Source organism: Trichosurus vulpecula, chromosome 2 (assembly GCF_011100635.1).
Source record: "Trichosurus vulpecula isolate mTriVul1 chromosome 2, mTriVul1.pri, whole genome shotgun sequence".
Classification (NCBI taxonomy): Eukaryota; Metazoa; Chordata; class Mammalia; order Diprotodontia; family Phalangeridae; genus Trichosurus; species Trichosurus vulpecula.
In genome coordinates, this window is record NC_050574.1 from 119,168,084 (window position 1) to 119,189,079 (window position 20,996).

The 20,996-nt window shown below is 42.3% G+C and overlaps 1 protein-coding gene across 1 annotated transcript in view; it reads right to left on the reverse strand.

Annotated features, from left to right (window-relative positions):
- The window catches only part of ACER3 (alkaline ceramidase 3), a 213,898-nt gene that overhangs the window by 6,637 nt on the left and 186,265 nt on the right, over window positions 1–20,996 (reverse strand). Inside the window, exons 7-9 of the mRNA XM_036744926.1 lie at window positions 17,734–17,792; window positions 8,510–8,611; window positions 6,897–7,001 (exon numbers count right to left, since the gene is read on the reverse strand). Coding sequence (XP_036600821.1) covers window positions 6,897–7,001; window positions 8,510–8,611; window positions 17,734–17,792 — 266 coding nt within the window. The remainder of the gene's footprint in view (window positions 1–6,896; window positions 7,002–8,509; window positions 8,612–17,733; window positions 17,793–20,996) is intronic.

A 20,996-nucleotide genomic window follows, 5' to 3' on the forward strand; every position in this document is an offset into this window, starting at 1 on the left:
ACCCTGGTCACTCCCTTCCCTTGAGTCAAGAGGGTATCTCAGTACAACTGCAAACAGCCCTGGAGTTTTTCTGTTAATTCCTCTCATCCCAGATAAAAGAGAGTTTCACCCTTCCCTCCACCCCCACCTGCAATTCACCTTCTCCCACCTGGTGAAAGGAGGGAAGGAGAAGAGGCATCAGCTACTGTGAGGGCCTCACCGGTAAAGGCCCTAGGCCCCTGGGGCAGAAACCAGCCAATCGCATCTGCACTTGGTAAGACAATCCATCTTTCTATCAATAATTTTTATATGATCTGGAAATGCAATTGATGTCATCTGAAATTTGTTGTTTGTGAGACAGCTAAAACAATTTGAAAATAATAAGATTGCTGGTTATGTGTTAATGCTAAAACCTAAAGCTGGTAATTGATTAGTGTGTGTGTGTTGTATGGAAAGGAGGGTTCTACCCATTCAGAGCAGTCCTCAGGGCTAGTCAAAAGCACAGACCATAGCAGCTCTAAGGACAGATGGGTAGACAAGGCAGCCCCTTCTCAGGGGTCCCTGTCCATCCTTAATATTATAAGCTTGCCAAAGAGCTTGTTTCAGTTATGGAGTTCCTAAACGAGGAATTTGGCGTGCTGGGAATTTGCAAGTATATAGAAATGATCTGTAGTGATTGGCTTTTGCACAAAGATGATTTAAAATTGGAGATCTAAGTCCCGGTTAAAAAAAATTTTTTTAGATTAGTGAAACTTGCCATCTGAGGTAAAAGTTCTTGTGACCATAATGAATTATGTTTTGAGCTACCTGGTGGATCATAAAAATTCACCAGTAATCAATAGTCAATAATCTACTATCTGAGAGAAATGCCACAAGCTACTCTGAGAGAATGTGACTGTTACAGGTGGAGGTCTGTATCTGGAAAAGCTGGGAGGACAATCTTAGCCTCAATCTAAGATGGGATCCTCCTGGCTCAGTTTCCCATTATGTTCCTTTGAAAAGTTTTCCACCTGACTATTTCTGAGTCTGGCAATGAGATGGAGATATTACTACATGGTTGCAATACTGTGATATTTTATCTACTCATGTCCTTGTCTTTCCCTTTTATGGCAAATTTCTGTAATCAAAGCAAGTGGTCAGTATAAGATGTGAGCACCACCTAAGTATGTGAACTCTTGCTCTTTTCGATCTGCTATACTGCAAACAGTTGGATAAATTACTACTCCTGCATAGTCATGTGAAAGATTAAATACCTGGAATAGAGCATTCTTTCTAAATATGAGAATAATTAGACAAAAGGAAAAGAAGTTTGTGAAACAAAGGTACACATACAATGTTGAATCATTATCCCATAGACTAAGGCTGGGATACATCTGAACTACTATAATAAAGCGTGTGTTTAAGATCTGAGCTATTTGGCTTAAAATTATATTTCTTTTTACATCTTAAACAACTCAGTAAATGGTTGTTCGGCCTAATTATCTGACTGTTACTAGACATATGTCTGTATGGAATAAGGTCCTTAAATGTTTCAAAATGATGTTAGAATAATTAAGTACTGGTACAACTGACTGAGAGACCTGTTATTTTATTAATTACTGAAACTAGATCAGAAACATTTTCAGTTTGGAGAAAAGAATTTCAGTGCCACTTTCTTGGAGGTAACTTGTGGAATACTTTTGCATTAACAGAAAAGTCAATTTCATTCAAAGTTTGTTGCTATTGTGGAAATAACATCTGTTTATACTGTGTGTTCTGTGGTACAAACATGTTTTATTATAAGCATTTTATTATAATGCATTGTTTTGGAATTAATCACTTATGGATCCTCCCAAGTCTTTTATGATAACTGGAGTAAAAGTCAGTCTCTTATAAGTAAATTCATTTGTATAACTATTGAACTCAAGGGTAGAAAGCTTTTACTTGCAAAGTGTTGTTACTTATATTTACATGTATAAAGTTGGATCCTCAATAGCATCTGATCCTCCTAAAGGAATCGGAATCGGAACGGAAACTTTTGAGAAAATAACAAGATCAGGAAGTCCTGTATGTCAAAAGTCAATAATAGCATCATAGGGCTCTTGGTTTCTTTCTTTGTCACTTGTAATATTCCTTTTATTTGGACCCTGCATATCAAACTTGTCTGTCAGATTTGTGTCTTCTAGACTATTGGCTGTCCACTTGCAGATGGTTATGCAACAAGGATGCCTGTTGCACACTCTCCTCATCCCCTGGCCACTGCTTCAGCCTCATTTTACTCACCTCCATACCCCCACTCAGGCAGGTACAGCTCCCTTGTCCCTCTCTCAAAAAAGCATTTGGGTGGACAGTGAGGCAGACAGGAATGCTGAGGCAGATGCAGCAAGCAGGAAGCAGGATGTGAGATGTGAGGTAAGATTACAGAAAAGTGATCAAAGACGACTATGCATTGAAGCTCCTCACCTTGGGGACCTGCCTGTGTGCTTTCTAGCCATGCTGGGTTCTGGGCCCCACCGTGAGCCACTTCTGTTTCTAACCCACTGATTCCTGATTCCCACCCTATGCCTAGGGTTAGGCCTGCTTCCTCAGGACTGGAAGCCTAATGCCTTAATTCAAATAGGGAACTCTGTGGGGCAGGGCAGAGTACAGGATTGCTGGGTGTGTCACCATCATTCCCAGGATACTAGCTTACTCCCCAGAGCTCTCCCCCTATTCCCTGGAAACTCTGCATGGAATTTATCCTTTGAGCACTTGAAGGACATTACAGGCAGCCTCTTGGATGCAAGACATCCACTCCTGCCTGGTATCTCCCCCTACCTCTTACTGGGGGTCATGGTTCCTGCCCCTTCTTTCACCCATTCTGACCTCGTTATTAATCATTTTATTTGCTTCTATATTTAGTCCGTGCTTGTAACCTCCTGGTTCGCTTTGTGTCTTCTCACCGGCAGAAATTCCATTTTCAGCTTTTAGGCTACCAAACCCCTACCCTTGGTGTCCCCAAGTGGTTTGCCTCTCTCCATCCTGGACTTAGCTGACACTGCATTCCACACTCCTATGCTGATCACTTCTCCTCAACCTATTCTTGGTCCCTGAAATGGACTCTTCACCCCTGTTCAGCAGGAAGCAGCTACTGAAGACAATGACCTGTGCCCCTTTTCCGAAAGACTTCTCCGTCTAGTGGTTGAGTGGGGAAATGATGTGGGTGCAAACAGTGCTGTAAGGCCTAAGTTGCCTTTTTCCTGGGGATGCCTTAATGTATCTTAATACAAAGGTACCCTAAGGGATGAGTTTCTCTCCCTGGCACCCCAAAGTCTCCTCCCCTTATCTTGTGTCCCAGTCCAGACTCCCTTATCATGTGTCCCGTCTCCCTTATCTTGTCCTTACCCCGTAAGACTTATCCTACCCCTAAATCTCCAACACCCACGAGAAACCCTAAAATCATCCTACAGACTGTATAGTTTTTTGTCTATATAAGACTGGTCCCTTCCCTACATCTGTGCCTTTGTTTAGCTCCTTGCTAAACCTCAGGCCCGCAGCTTTTGCGTCAATAAAGCTCCCAATGGCTACAGAGAAGGTCTAAGTGAATTCTTTCACATTTGATGAACAAGCTCTCCCAACTCTGACCTCATCAGTGCCATCTCTGAGAAAGTACTGAGGAAGAAGAGTGCTTTTCCCATCTTGGAAACAGATACAGGACTTGGACTTCATGTAGTAGAGCATGCTGTACCTGTCTAACGCACTGAACATATGTCGTGGCAGTTCAATCATCAACACCCTTTGTGGATTCTCTTATCAAGAGCATGCTTTGTATCCCTTAGGTGCTTAATGTGTGCTTGCTGAACTGAAACTGAACGAAGTCCACCATAAAAATATTACCAGAGTCAGGGCAACCTAACCTCTCCTCTGCCCTGTTCATGTTCTTGCTGTGCCCTCTGAATGGGACTATGAACATTCAAGCGTTATTGAAGTGAGATAAGCCCTCAGCCCTTTCCGTTCCCTCTCCAGAAGTGGATATGAATGTTAGATTTGGAATCAGAATGGCCTTGTCTGAGCGCTGGCTTAGGATACAACCAGTAAGCAGCAGAGTCAGAGTACCAGGTGTCCTGATTCCGCGTCAAGAATTGCAGACACAACATATCACACAGAGAGATTACAGGATTATAGATTAAGATATAGAAGTGATGTTAAGAAAGTCACTTAACCCTGTTTGCCTCAGTTTCCTCATTTGCTGGAGAAGGAAAAGGCAAACCACTACTGTAGTTTTGCCAAGAAAACCCCAAGTAGGGTCACAAGAGTTGGACACAGCTGAACAACAACAAAAGAGTTTTCCGTGCTTCTGAGTCATGATCCAATCAGACTTGTTTTATCAGTATTTCTGTGTACTGAGCACAGTCAGTCTTTGGAAGATTTCCCCTACCCTTCTATGACAGAGATTTATTTTTCATTTCCCCAAATCCTGGAGGTCACGTGGGCTGGAAGGGGAAGGAGTGCTACTACCACTGAAGTTTCTGAGGAGGGAAAGGAATGCTTCTCTCTCCTCCCCTGGGAACAGAGGATACAAGAGCTGGAGGAAGTATTACAATATAGACGATCAGAGCTGAAAACATCCTTAGGCTATAGAATGTGAGAGCTAGAAGGGATCTTAGTGTTCCTAAAACTCAGCCCTGCTATTTTATGGAGGAAATGAATGACAGAAAAGGTAGAACAACATATCCATGGTAAAGTAAGCTGTGGAGAGATTATCTTGGCAGACAAACAGGGGCTTGGGGTAGCCAGCTTGGAGACTTTCCAGGTGCACTTGGAAATCCTGATCTAGTGTTTGCAAACTTATTGGCTATGGTCAATTTTTGAAAATGAGTCAGAAAGTGGCTAATGTTAGCCAAGGAATGGGGAGGTAAAGGGCTACGGGTGGGGAATGCTGCATATGCTACTGCAAGTGTCAGATCTGTTGGCTATTCTTGCTTAACTTTTTTATTTGCTAAAGAGGAGGCTCAGTGGAGGCACAAGGAAAGGCATATCTTGAAATATTTGTGATGTAAAAACAAAAAGCATCAATAAGAAATTATAATGACAGGGGAAGAGAATGTACAAGAAAGGTTAGGAATGAAAATATTCATATTTTACTTTTCGATTTGAATCCCATTTCAAAGTGGATGGACATAACTGGGTCATGTGGACACACAGGATGGTGGAAAGTGAAGTGACAGAGAGGGTGTAAGAGGAAGTCCTCCAGGACTGGGGCTTACAGAGCCCAGGAAGAGAGACCTGGGCAGGATACTCCATGTGAAGCTGCTGCCATTTAAACCAGAAAGTCCCTAAAGCAGAAAAGGTATCTGGGGCCACCAAGAGTATTCTGAGATGCACCAGCTCTTATGGAAACTGATTTCAAAGGTTTTCTCCATTACAATCTCCTAGGAAGCCTCACATATGGAGTATGTGTCAGCACTAATTGACTTCTGGCAGGCAGGAAAACCTCGTTACTGAGACACGGGCTGCTCAAAGCAGGAGACTGAAAGAGACTACCTGTTTGCAACCAGTTGCTGTTTACCAGAACACCCTGTTCCATCTAGTACACTGGGGCTATTGAGGCTATTTTTCCTAAAGATCCAAAAGGAAATTGTCAAAAAACCAAACAAAACCAAATTTCTAAATTGGAGTAAAAATAATAAAGTGAGACTATTTTCAAAAATAAAGATTTTAGGATTAACTAGAATTTTTGAAATGGCCAGAAAAACTTATTCCCCAAAAGATATTATTTATATTAAAAGAAAAATTAATTTACTAATAAAATAGTTCATATTTGTATAGTGTTTTATAAAGCTTTTTACAGAAATTACATGAGGCAAACAGTGAAAGTCTTGTTATCCTATTCTAAACAGGCCCAGTGTTACATCCTTGAGATAAAATGAAAGGCTAGAACTGTCCTTCTCCTCAGGGAGTTTGCATTCTGAGGAGGGGAGACAATATTTAAATAAATAGGCTTGTACAGGATCATACAGAACAGATAAAAGTTAGCCTGGGAGGGGAAGGCTATAGCAGATGGGGAGTCTAGAGAGGACTTCCTGCAGAAGGTGGCATTGGAGCTGGGTCTTGAAGGAAGCCTGGGGTTCCGAGAGACAGAGGTGAGGAGGGAGAGCCCTTCAGGTGTGGAGGACACCCAGTACAAAGGTGTGGAGGTGGGGAGACTAGTTTGGGCAGATAGTAGAAGGTGTGGAAGGGGGCGGAATGCAAGAAGACTAGAAATAAGGCTAGAAGAGGCCAGGTTGTGAAAAGCTTTACATTTAAACAAATCCTGGAGGTAGCAGGGAACCACTAGAGTCTACCGAGGAGGGCATGGAGCGAGCGGGCCAGACTTATGTTTCAGCAAATGAGTAGCGAGCCTCAGTGACTGGAAGGTGGTGGCGTTGTCTACAGGAAAGGAGAGGCTGGGAGGAAGGGTAAGAGGATAGAGCTACTGAGTCAATAAGGTGTCAAGCAAGGCCTTCTAAGTTTGATTCTTTGCCCAGAGCTGGTTGTAAGGAAAATTGTGGAGCAGACGAAGGAATTATAAGCTCTCCCTTCTCTCTTTCAGTGTCTCCATTTTCTCTTCTCCTAGGCCGTTCAAGTCCTTCTCAAATATCTGGTTTGGTTGTCATTCCACCTCGCTTCAGACTTTTAAGCCAGTCCACATGCAGCAACTACTAACCTTTTCCTGCTTCTTAGGGTCCTCCTCTATGCTGGGAATAATCTGATTCCCTAATCCAAATCAATCAATCCACACTAAGCATCTACTCCCCAGGTGCTGTACTTGGGCTGAGGATCCAAAGCTGTGTTCCATACATACTGGGCTCTCAAAGGGTTTGTGAGTATGATACAGAGGAAACACATCCACACACAACTATACTACGTTGGCTATGGTTTCCCCTCTTCCTTCCCTCCCCCAAATTTCTATTTCATACCTGAAAAGGATGTGAAGATAAGAGCCAAGGCCAGTAAGAATATGCCACCAGGCATGTAACTGTGTAAAAACTCCCACAAAAGGTGGCACCTTTGTTCGAAAGTCCCTGTTAGGAGGAAAAACAAAACAAACCAATTTTTGTATAACCACAAAAATATGCAATTATAGCACCTGCTGACACAGTCCTGGGGACTACCAAGCATATATTTTTCATGTATAGCAAAGAATGTTGCTACAGGTTAGGTGCATAAACATTCAGGACTTTTGACATTCTTTGCTCATGCCCCATTTAAAACCACCTTTTGGTTGAGAAATGCATTATTAGTCTTATTCAACAGATAACACAAATAAAGTAAAATACGGCAACTTTTCTAGGATATTCCCCTGAATTCATGGGATTAAGGTTTTATATTCCCTCAGTTACCTTTGTATTCTTCAGCCCGGATCTTAGTTTTCTTTCTTTTTTCTTTCTTTTTTTTAATAAATTTATTTTTTATTTTTAGTTTACAACACTCAGTTCCACAAATTTTTGAGTTCCAAATTTTCTCTCCCTCCCTCTCCTCCCCCCTCCCCACCAAGACGGCATGTAATCCAATGTAGGTTCTACATATACCTTCGCAATGGACTTATTTACATAATAGTCCACTTATAAAGAAGAATTATAACCAGTGGAATGAATCATGAGAAAAGAGAAATGAAACCAAAAAAGAAGGAAAAAGAAGAGAGCAAATAATTTGCCTCAATCTGCACTCAGACTCCATGATTCTTTCTCTGGATGCACATAGCTTTTTCCACCATGAGTCTTTTGGGGCTGTCTTTGAATCTTACATTGATGAGAGGAGTCAAGTCTATCAAAGTTAGTCCTTACAGATACCGTGTGTCTGTAATCATGTATAATGATCTCCTAGTTCTGCTCCCCTCACTCAGCATCAGTTCATATAGGTCTTTCCAGGTTGTAACAAAGTCTGTCAGCTCCTCATTTCTTACAGCACAATAGTATTCCATTACATTCGTATACCACAATTTGTTTAGCCATTCCCCAATTGATGGGCATCCCCTTGTTTTCCAATTCTTTGCCACCACAAAAAAAGCTGCTATAACTATTTTTGTACATACTGGTCCTGGATCTTAGTTTTCTGAACAAACTACATATAATATTGGCTAGAAACTGGAAGCCTGAGTTTATCTCCAGCACATTCCAACTCTGTGACCCCGGGCAGGTCACTTTCTGGGGCCTTAGACTCCTCCTGTACACAAGGGGAGCACTAATATTTACAGCACCTATGCTCTGGGTGGCTGTGATTATTCCTACATTGAAATTGCCTTTTGTTTTTCTATCATTAAAACAGTGCTTTGATCTGCTACTATATTTTCCCAGGGGACTTAGAGTAAAACTTTTAAACGATATTACCAAACGTGACAAATAGGTGGGTCAAAAATGTATACACTGCACGATGATCAGGTTTCTTAAGTGCTCTGAGGCTTCCAGAGCACTTTGCTCAAATCAACTTTGCAAGGCAGAGGATACATATATGTAATATTTAAAAGTACGTATCACTTTATATTTGCCATGCTTTCAGAAAAAAACATGTAATTAAATTTGTTTTTCCTTACCTCAGTGATTCACAAAAGATGTTATCTACATTCCAAAGGAAAAATCCCATTAAAAATATGCCTAAGGATGTATAACCCAGTCCTCTAAGCCACGGATATACCCTGTAGAGAGAAGGAAAAGCAAAATCTAATTCAGTCAAATCCACTGCTCAAAACTCTTGAGTATCTCTCTGCTGTCTTCGGGATAAAGTACAAACTTTGGCTTGGCATTTAAGGCCTTCTGCAATCTGGACTCAGCTTATCTTCTCCACATGGCTCTTCCCCTCATACTCTGGGTACCCAGAGATCTCTTCCCTCCTCCTCTGATCCACAGTGCACACGCTGACAGATTGCTCTTCCAATAGCTTCCAACATACTTTTGATCACGTCATTTCCCTGCCCCATCTTCTCGGCTATCTCCACACCAGGTCTTGTAGCACACAATAGTGCCTCAGCACAATTCTGTGCCATAACTTATTCAGCCATTCCCAAACTGAGGAACACCCACTCAGTTTCTAATTCTTTGCCCCCACAAAGAGAGCTGAAATAAGGCTCAAAGTCGGGGCGACTGTACAGGGACATGTATCACATGTATAGTGTCTGTGTTTCTCCCACAGCTGAGTGATTTGCTATTCGTGTTCCAAGTATAGGCCGATGTCCCTCCCAGAGAAGAAAGCGCGGGGTCCTGAAGAGTGCCTCTCCAATACTCCAGGGTACTAAGAAGAATGAAGAGTTCCTCAAAGGCCTAAATTTAAGACTTTAAAGATTTAAAGGGGAAAAAAGGAATCTGGACTGGAGAGGAGACTTAACCCTTTCAAGGACGATGTCCCAGAAGGCAAAGGACAGAACAGTTATATAAAATTAGAAGTCTGGATTTCAGTCAAAGGGCTGCACCCAAGGACCTAGAAAGCCACATGTGGCCTCAAGGCCACAGGTTTCCCACCCCCGGGCTAGAACACCATGCTGAATGCAATTAGAAGATATTTAATAGGGTTAAATGTAAACTCTTACACTTGTTTTAAAAAAATTAACCTCTAGGAATAGGCACTGTACACCACCTATGATGGTCTCTGTTTAGAATATTGTATTCATTTCTGGGCACTACAGTTATGTTGATGCGTGTCCAGAAAAGGGCAACCATGATGTTTGCCATCTTGATTCCATGATGTCTGAGGAAAAGTTCAAGGATTTGGGGCATGTTTAGACTGGAAAAAAAGAAGACTCCTGGGGGACAGTAGCTGTCTTCAAGAATCTGGAGACCCGTCATGTGGAGGAGATTTGTCCTGGTCAGTTACAGAGGACAGAACCAAGAGCAATGGTGCAAGCTACAAAGAGGCAAGTTCAGCCTGGCATCTGGACACACTTCCTAACAACTCTGGGGGTCTAGAAATGGAGGGGCTTCTTCTGAAGGTGGGGAGCTCTGCTTCCTTAGAAGTCTGTAAGCAGAGGTGGGAGAACCACATGTTGGGTGTGTCAGAGTCGGGGTTTCTTTGGTATGTGGCTCCTGAGCTTCCTTCCAACTCTCCAGTTATGTGATTCAGTGATCCGAGGCCAGGAAGAACACTTTTGATTCAGGGAGTAGGGAAGGTAAATGGAAGAAATGGTATGTAAAGGGGGCATTGAAGGAAAGATTAAGTGGGCAGAGATATGGCGCTAATTTCAGGCCTGCGGATGATCTATGAAAGTGCATGGAGCCAGTAAAGGCAGGGCGAGATCAGAGAACAGTTAATAGTCAGGCTGTGGCTAGACTATAGAAGGGAATCACCATGAAGTAAAAGACTTAAGACGGAAGACTGCAGCCAGGTTGTGGAAGGCTTCCTCCGCTAGTGTAAAGAGTTGCCATTTCATCCTGTAGGTAACGGAACTACTGACTGCTACAGTCAGGGACCGGACCTAGAGGCCACAGTACGCCCTTTACAATGTCTTCAACAACAAGTAGTTGTTTAGTCTCCAGTAAAAGACAACTCACCACTGCCCGTTTCCCTTTTGGGCATCTCAAACTGGGAGGAAGCTTTTCCAGAGCACGCGTATCAATCTGGTTCTTTTTATCTTTCTGCTATTATTTTTGCACCCTTTGGTGCAAAGCAGAACAAGTTATTACTTAGAACACAGAATGGCAGCGCTGGAAGGCCTTTGAAGCCATCTAGGATGACTCGGCAATTTGCAGATAAGGAAATTGAGCATCAAGGCCTTTAGAGTCACACAGCTAGCAGAGACGAGACTTGAACCCCTGACCCTGAATGGCCAGATCCAAAGAGGTCATTAACAATCCGGTATCAATCTGGAAGTAAATCTCTAGTGGAGTCCTCCAGAGATCTGCGCATGGCTCTGTGACCCGGATGAAGACACAAAGGCTATGCTTATCAAATTTTTACACGACACAAAGCTGGGAGAGAAAACAGACTAAAGGAGAGAATCCAAAAAAAGATCTTGACAAGTAAGTGGAACTGAATAAGGTTTGATTCAATAAGCTCAATTCAGCAACGTTTACTAAGCACCTACCATGTGCTAGGCACTGCACTAAGGGCTGGGGATACAAAAAGAGGCAAGACAGTCCCTGTCTTCAAGGAGCTTACATTCCAATGGGGGAGGGGGGAAGGAGGAGAATAACATGCAAACAAATATATACAAAGCAAGCTCTATACAGGATAAATAGGAAGATGAAAGTTAATAGAGTTATCAGCAAATGTGGGCTTCCTTCAAGTCTCTGCCCTGGGTCCTCTTCTTTTTTTCCTATGGCTTGAATTAAGGAACAGATAGTATATTTATCACATTTGCAGAAGGCACAAAGCTAGCAAGGATGACTAACACACGAGATGACAGAGTCAAGATCTGAGGAGATCTTCACAGACTAGAGCATCATCACTTTCTCCCTTAATGGTCTCATCAGTTTCCACAGCTTCAACTCAATGACTCCTGAATCTATATGTTAAGTTCTAATCTCTCACATGAACTCCAGTTCTGCTTAAGCAACTGTTGCTACCATAAAAATAACGCTGCTAGGTGATGCTGTGAAGAGAACACGAGATTTAGAGTCTGGAAGACTCAAATCCTGCTTCAGGTATGATGTGGGTGACTCTGGGTAAGTCATTTTACCTCTTGGCCTCAGTTTCCCCATCTTTCAAATGAAGGGATTGGACTTAATAGCCTCCAAGGCTGCTTCCAGCTCTAAACCCATGATTCATGCCCATCGTGGTCTATGATCCCATGATCCCTTCTTTCCACTCACACCTTAGCTCACTACCCTCTTAGTTCAGGTCCTCCTCTCATCTAGATTATTGTAACAGTCCCTAGTTGGTCTCCCTGCCAGTCCAGTCCATCCTATAACTGCTGCCAAAGTGATCTTCCTTAAGTGCAAGTCTGACCACGTGACTCCCCTACTCCATTAACTCTAGTGGCTTCCCTATTATCTCTAGGATTAATTAGAAATCCCTCCATTTAGCACTTAAAGCCTCTAGACAGCTTGGCCCCACCTTTCTTTCCAGTCTAATTGGACCTGGCTCTCTTTGTGAGTCAGTCACGCTAGCTTCCTTTCTCTCCCTCACACTCCAATGCCTTTCTCTGTGCTGGTGCGGTGGCCATTCCCTAAGCCCGGAGGGCTCTGCCCGCTTCCTTTCACCTCACCACCTCTTCCTTTAAGACACTGCTCAAGGAGCATCTTCTGCATGAAGTCTTTCTTGATCCCCCTGAATTCTCTCTCCCAAACTACCCTGCATATAATGACTTTTCGTATATTTGTCCTCATTCACTTTATATTTATGAAGTCTGTTGTCATACATGTACTTGTTTCCTCTCCGCTGTTGCAATGTAAATTCCTTGTGAAGACTGTTTCACTCTTTGTACTTGTATCTCCAGTCCCGACCACAATGCCCAGCACATAGTAGGTACTTAACACTTGTTGACTGCTTGCTGAATACTTCCAACTGCATGCCCCATAGGCTTCTCAAAACCCAGTGCATATAAAACAGAATTCTCTATATTGCTCCCAAATCTCCTCCTCCTCCAAACTTCCCCCTTTCTGTTGTGGATACCACCATCCTTCCAGTCACCTAAGTTTACAACACTAGAGGCATCCCCAACTCTCTCCCTTCCTCCCTCCCTCAGTTGCTGAGCCTTGCTTATTATACCTCTACCCCCCTCCCTTCGCTCACATAGCTTTTGTCCTCCTGCAGGCCTTTATTCTCTCTTGCCCAGACTATTTCAATAGCCTCCCAATTAGATCTTCTGCTTATGGTCTCTCTCGTCTCCAATTCCATTAAGTTACCAAACTGACATTTGCAAAACCCAGATCTGACTACGTCATTACTCTAGTCAAAAATCTGTAGGTGCTTGCTAATGCCTTTAGGATACAGTGCAAACTTCTCAGCCAGGCATTTAAAGCTTTGCACAATGTGCCTCATAGCTATCTTTGCAATCTGATTTCCTGTTACTCCCTTTCATGCACTGTCTATTCCAGACTGGCTTTCTGGGTGTTCTTCCTATCTGACAATTCATCTTCTGCTATCTCTGTTGTGCCTTGAAACATTGCAGAACACGTGCCAATGCCTGGAATATCCCTTTGTCTCTTGGAGTCACTTGGTTTCTTCAAGACTTAGCTGCAGAGCCACCTCCTCCCTCCCCAGTTGATAATACTCTCTTACTAAATGTCTGTTGTTGAATAATTCCAATATCTTAAAAAATCAACTTCATTAAGTTGATGGGGGAGATTCTGTTGAACATCATCTGAAAAGGATCTAGGGCTCTCAGTAGAATACAAGCTCAATATAAGTCAACAGTGTGATATGGCAACCACAAAAGCTAAAGCAAGCTTGGGCTTCATTAAGGGAAGTATATTTTCCAGTTCTAGAGAGGCGATGGACAGTTAAGTGGCACAGTGGATAGAGCACTGGGCTTAGAGTCAGGAAGACTCCGTTTCCTGAGTTCAAATCTGGCCTCAGACACTTACTAGCCGTGTGACCCTGGGCAAGTCACTTAACCTTGTTTGCCTCAGTTTCCTTATCTGTAAAATGAGATGGAGAAGGAAATGACAAAGCACTCCAGTATCTTTGCCAGGAAAGCCCCAAATGGGGTCATGAAGAGTTGGATACAACTGAATCAACAAGAGAGAGGTGATAGTTCGATTGTATTCTGTCCTCATCACACTACATGTAGAATACTATGTTTCACTCAGGCAAGAAGGATGTTGGTAAGTTGGAAATGGTTTAGAGCAAGTCAGTAAAGATGGTGAATAACCCTAAGTCCATGTCAAATGGAGAGAGAAAGAAAGTGGAAGGAAAGAACTGCAGACATTTAGAGATTTAGGGGAGTATTTAAAAGGCTATCACATGGAAGAGAGATTAAACTTAGTCTGCTTGGCCACGGGGGCAAAGGGACAAATTTAGGCTTGACTTAAGAAGAACCTTCTTAACCACTGGAGCTTGCCCAAAGTGGGATGGACAGCCTTGGGAGGTGGTGAGTTTCCCCTCACCAGAGGTCTTGGAGTAGAGACTGGATGACAATTCATTGGATATGATGTGAAGGGGATTCTTTCTTAGGTATGAGTTGGACTAGATGGCTGCTAAGACCCCTTCCAACTTTAAAATTACATGTCTTTGGGGAATGGGAAACTCAATTTTCTAATAATAAAAATGTGCACTTATAAAAACCTATATTAAAAAGTTTTCATTTGCACCACACTGTGTCACATCCCTTCCAAGTATAAAACTTTTGTTTCTGTGAATAAAAGTTAGAAGTGTGCATTGTGTGTGTGTATCTATCTATAAGCTACTAGACTTGGAGCTCCTTGAGAATAGAAACCATATATATTCTTTCAATTTAATTTAACAAGTATATATGAAGTGTCTAAAATTGGGGAGGCTCTGTGGTTGGTGTAGGAACTACAAATATAGTTATGATACAGATTTGGCTCTCAAAGATTTAAAAATATAATGGGGAAAAAGTACAAATACACCAATACCCATAATATAGGTGAGGTGAATCTTGGTAGGTTTAACTAAAAGGATGAAAGAAATTTGAGGAGGAAGAGATTACTTTCAGTTGGGGTGGGGCACAAGGAATAGTTAGGGAAGGCTTTATGGAGGCACATCCTTGAAGGAAGGGAAGGGTTTCAACAGATGGAGAAAAAGTTTAGGGGGGAGGGAGAGTCCATTCCAGAAATAATAGCACTAAGTAAAGGAATATAAAAAGAAAGTTGGATGAGAACAGAGGAAAGAGAGGTTATGGGAAAACAGTATGAGATAAGTTACTTTCATCTTAACATTCCACCTAGAACTTAGCATCAGGGCCTCATGCATATTAGGCACTCAAATATTTGTTGATACGTACAAATCTTCAGATTTCAGGAAGTAAAGTATTTTTCAAAGTAAAAATTAGAAATTTGTGTAAAATACTGCCTAAATATTTCAAATGTAATGGAAATCAGGAAATCATTCCAATTCAGGAGTGGGGAACCTTCAGCCTTGAGGCCACATGTGGCTCTCTAGGTCCTCAAGTGCTGCCTTTTGATTGAATATTTGTTCTGTAAAGTCTGGATTCAGTCAAAGGGTCACACTTGAGGACCTAGAGGGCCACATGTGGCCTTGGGGCTGCAGGTTCCCCACCCCTGTATTACAGTTCTCTGAGAGCTCAGAGTTCGTAGGGCCTCATGAAGGGGAAGGTTCTAAGGCCACATCTCAGGGCTATTTGGTGTCAAGTCCTGATCACTTCTAGCCAATGTCCTGACCTCTGTAAGCCAGTGTTCTCAGAGATATGAAAAATGACTCTCAAGGTTTGGGACTCTGAACATTTTTTCCTAAGATGCTGTAAGGCTGGGGTGGAGAAGAATAGGTTTTCTATTTTTTCCCCAAGTTGTTCCAACCATATCTTTAGAATAGGAAAAAAAAAAGAAACAGAGTCGAGGACATTGTAGACAAACTCAGACATAAGTAGAGTCATAGGATTACTGGACTGAAAGACCCTAAAAATCATAGCGCAAGTCCCTGAGAGACAGCAGGGTAGAACAGATAGATCTAGGTTTGTATTCCAACTCTATCACTATTCAGACATGTGATCTTGGGGAGGCCATTTCAGTTTTTTATCTGTAAAATGGGGATAGTAATTCTTTTAATCCCTACATTCCCTGGTGGTTATTATTGTACAATAAAAAGAACTACAGAAATGGGAGCTATTGTTATTATCTGATAGGGGAGAAAATGAAGACAAGCCCAGGAGAAGAGAAGAGATTTGCCCAGAGTCATGCTGAGAAAGAAGCAGAATTAGAGCGAGAAGGTATATCTTCTCATTTCCTAGTCAGTGCTCTTTCTTTGAAAAAAATAAAAAAAATGTTATTGATATATTTGTGCAATATATAACAAAGAATATTTTTAAAGAAAAAAAGCTGGAAAAAAAATCTATAAATCCAATCGAGATCTGAAAACAAGGTCTGAAAACACTAGCTACTATGATGAAGAAAACAGCATTTATTAAGCACCTACTATATGCCAGACACTGTGCTAAGCACTGTACAAATATTATCTCATTTGACAGTAAGTACTATTATTATCTCTATTTTGCAGTTGAGGAAACTGAGGCAGACAGCAATTGAGTGCCCAAGATCACACAACTAGTATGTACACGAGGCTGGATTGGAGCTCATGCCTTCCTGACTTTAGGTGAGGTGCACTATCCACTGAACCACCTAGCTATCTACAATTTTGTTATGTCGGAAGATAGACTGCAGCAAGTTAAGAACAGTGAGAGGAAAGGAAGTGGAAACACTAACTATAGACAACTTCTCAAGGAGTTTAGCCACAAAAGTTAGGAGAAATGTAGGATGATGGTTATCAGCAATGGAGGGATCAATCAAGTGGTTTCTGAACATAGGGGAGATACGGGCATGTTTGTAGGCACTAGGGAAGTAGCCAGCAGACAGGTAGAGATTGAAAATAAGTGGGAGTATGGGAGGTAGAGGGGATAATCTGCTGGAGAAGAGGAGCTGGAATGGGATCCCTTTGCAGGTAGAGGGGTTTGCTTTGGTGAGAAGAAGGGCCACCTCTTCATGTGAGAAAGTGGTGAAGGAGGGGATGGAGGGGGAAGGCATTTGTGCAATGTGAGATGAGGAGAGAAGACCAGCCTTCAGCTCTTACAATTCATCCACAACTCCTTTCAATTGTTTGTTAGTTGTTATTTCCAACCTTTTTCTATTTATACCAAGCTGGAAATCCATAGCAAGTTTCCACAATTGGTAAAATAAAATTTGCCAGTTTTCCTAAGATTTTTTAAAAGATTTGGAAAAAATACAGCAAAAGTCATTGGCTCCTTTAAAATTCCCTCCCTTCTCTCCTCAAAGCCTTTAGAATTCCAAGCCTTCATAGTTGACCTATTGAACATATTGGGAGCTGAGTCTTGAAAGAAGCCAGCGAAGCCAAGAGGCAGAGACAAGAGGGAGAGCACTGTGGGCATGGGAGAGAAAAGGTAACTGTTGGTGCCTTCCCTCTGAGACTATGTCTTGTTTCCCTTGTGTATATCTTGTATGGATGGAGTTGTTTGCTTGGTGTCTTTCCCATTAGAACATGAGCTCTCTGAGGGCAGAACTATTTTTGTCTTCCTCTGTATCCCCACCACTTAGCCCAGTGCCTCGCACGTATTAAGTGCTGTTTCATAATGCCTGTTGACTTGACTTGAGATGGAGCGCTATGTGTGAAGAACAGCAAGTGAGCCAGTGTTACTGGATCGTCAAGTATTTGGAAGGTAGGAAAGTGTAAGAAGACTAGAGAGGGAGGAAGAGGTCAGGTTGTAAAGGGCTTTAAAGGCCAAACAAAGGATGTTATATGGATCTTCAAGGTGACTGGAAGCTGTTGGAGTTTACTGAATGGTGGAGCGTCATGGTCAGACCTACACTCTAGGAATCTCACTTCAGCAGCTGAATGAAAGCGGATGCTAGACAATTCTGAAAGGACACCGGAGGTGCAGTTGGGTTCAAGCCAGCTCTGCCTCTCCTTAGCTGTGGGCCTGTGAGCAAGTAAAGTCCTTTTCTGGCTAGAGCACTCTATATTCCAAGCCCCTGGAGCTTCAATATCCTGTGTTCTAAGGTTGCTGGTGGGCAGAGACACACAGCAGGTACATTTGTTAAACAGACGCCCCCCCCCCCTTTTTTTAGCACTGCTGTAGGCCTCAAGAACAATTCATGATGTTCACTGCTGAATTAAAAGAGCAATTGTCACACTTCGGTCTGCCTAGCAGTATAGTGTTGACGGCATAAGACTCACCATGTAACAATATAAATAGACCGCAGTACTAGAGTGAAAACCAATAGTCCATACATGACCTGGAGGAAAAAGAGGAAACGTGATGTTAGTACAACCTTTAACAGATTTTTAAAAAGGAAATTTTTTTCACCTACCAAGAAAAAATTCACAGTGGATTTGAACTTGTTTTACCTCCTCTACCATTAAAAAACAAACAAAAATGAAATAGTTTTTCCTTCCCTAGAATCCTAAAAACCAGACATTTGCTCCCCCATTGATCCATTAGTCAGTCAATAAACATTTGTAAATGCCTCTTACGTGCCAGACACTGTGCTTAAGCACTGGAGATTTTATTAAGAGACTGATAGGAAGAACTAATATTAGAAGTCACATGTCAGTCTGATGACATTCACCTGCAATTTAAAAGCACTTGGACTTTGTTCAATATTTGCTTAAATGAGAAAGAGGCTAGAAGTTTGGTGTATTACAGTGAGACCCACACTGGGGTCAGGAGTCCTGGGCTCTAGTTTGGCCTGCCACTTACTCTCTGTGACCTTGTGTAAATCCCTCCTTGTCTGTGAAGTGGTTGCTAGGCTACGTCCCCTCCCCACCAGGGTCTATGATTTGGAGTTCATCATAATCTTCGCTCTATCTTGAGTACTTGATGTTGGGAAGCAGGCACTGGAAAGTGAACAAGTCTGATTCAATTCTACACTTCCAAGAGCACCTGCAGGGATACGAGAGGCAGAATAAAGGGAGTGGCTGATGCAGAAAATTGCAAAAAAGCTGGAGTTGGAAGGAACTTAAAGTGTATCTAGTCCAACCTCTTCATTCTATAAAGTAGGAAACTGGCCTAGGGATGAAAAGTGATTATCCAAGGTCACACAACAATTCACTGGTGCCTCCTGGACCAGGACCCAGGGCTTCCGGGGTCATTCCAGGACTCCTCCTATGATGCCATGCCACCTCCTGTAGAGATCACGAACAGGCCAATCTGCTAGGGCAGGGTTAGAATTGAACCCTGTGCCATTTTCTCTAACTTCCCACGGTTACATCCATCCCTCCTTAGCTTCCTTGTCTGTGCATAGTATTCTATGCCTTAAGGTCCACACAGTTTTCTACCTACATTACCTCATTTGATCCTCACAAGCACTCTTTCTGTGGTCTGGATCTGATGTCATCTGGTGGAGGGAGCTCCCTGCGGGCAATGTTCTCTACCAATGTAGGTCAGCACTTTCTTGGCAAATTAACATTTTAGAGAATTGTCTAGTAGAGAGCTACCTGGGTCCCTAAGGCACTCTAAGGCATTATTATCCCTATTTTACAGATGAGGACACTGACTGAGAGGGGAATGAACTCCCCCAGTCACACAGTTTTCCTCATTGGAGAGCTGAGTTGAATGCACGGTTCTTCCCATACCAAGTCAAGTGTTCTTTCACTATGCAGTGCTGCCTCCCACAGAACAAAAAGGTCCATGTCCTTCCCACTTTCACAGGACAATAGTATCAAAGAGCCAGAGTTGGAATGAGGCTCAGAGGTCAACCAGTCAAAGCTTCTCATTTTACAAAGAAGGAAACTGAGGTGCAGAGAGTTATTTGTTCAAGATGGACCCAGGTGATAAATGTGAACCTCCCTCCTCTGATTCCAGAACCTGTGTACTTTGCCAAGTTCTGAGCCAATGAATTTGTTTCCTCTTTGCTTAACAATAAAAACATCAGAGGTCAGTCTGGAAGGGACCTCAGAAGGGACAACGGCAGGGTTAGAAGGAGACTTAGAGTTCATCCAGTCCAACTCCTCATTTCACTGAGGAAATTGAGACCCAGAGAGAAGTGACCTTCTCAAGGTCATAGAGCAAATCAGCAGGTACCTCATCTTCTACTCTTCCTACACTCTCCTCTAGGATTACTGAACTCCTTGTTTGTGTGCTGGCACACCATGAGTGCAGTTCAAACACTACATATTTTTATAGTGGTTGGAGCTTAGGAACAGGAAAAAACATTTGAAAATAAAAATATGTCAAAATCTAGTTTTCCAATCAGATTTTATTTCTATTTGCCAGCCCTTCCAAATTTCCAACTAAAAAGCCAAGAAATCAGATGAAATTTATTCTTAATGCCAGCACTAACAGTAGCTCACTCACTTGTATTTCTATGGTACTCTTAGGCTTACAAAGTACTTTCCTCACAAGACCCCTGTGAAGGAGATACTGAAAGCCTTATTATCCCCATTTTACAGATGAGGGAACTGAAGTGGTTTACCCACATTCACAGGGCTAGTGAGTAGGAGAGAGAGAACTCAGCCCCAGCTTCTGCGGTTCAGATACTGTGCTCCTACTACTACATCAGCTGCCTTCCTCCGTTTAAAACATTTCATTCCTTCTGTTGATTCACGCTGCTTATTGGCTATGTTTGATCTTTAATTTCAACATATTGTGTCTTCTGGCAAACTTATTATAAACAAATATCACCACCATTAAATCATTTGTAGTCCCAGTGTCAAGGAAAGAGGACACAAAAGAGCAGGGTTCTGTTCCTGACTCTGTCACTTACTACTCAGGTGACCTCAGGCAAGTCTTTACTGGACTAGATCATCTCTCAGATCCCTGCCAGCTCCCAATCTATGATCCCTGCCCTGCTGACTTCAGTGGTCTACTGTGAAAGGGTTCTGTGAGATGATGGTTATTAAAGTGCTCTGAAATGTACAGAAAGCAATTGTCATCACTGTGGAATTTCATTTATGTCTAAGGAACACAATGTAATACTGGGTTCATATTTCCATAGGACCTTAAGCATATAAGGATCTATTGGTACCACACACAACCACCCCTTAGTGTCTGTCTTGTAAGTAGATTTTTATATACTGCCTTTTCTTAAATGGCTATCTACTGGTTCTCTCTCATTTTTCACCCCTGAGCAACCTGTCTTCTTTTTCACTCATATGTTTCTTTCTTTGTTAGAGTTGTTAAACATTACAACCTAATGGGGTAAAGAGTAAGGATAAATATACAACTATGACATAGAGATAATAGCTGAAGACATCTGAATGATGAGAGATGAGGAGGATGAGAGAAAAGAGGGCTCTTGATGACTAGTCTCATTTTTTTCCAGTGAAATGTGAGGCAAAGTTCCCAGCAGAAAGGCTGGAGGAAGAGGTAGGGATGAAAAGGCCTGGAAAGTCTGCTGTGGTGAATGGAATAGTGAATCAACTAGGCATAAGTAAAAATACTGCCTTGCTGCAGTGAAGGCCAAGTTGAGATTATGTAACATAAATTTGTAGTGAACACA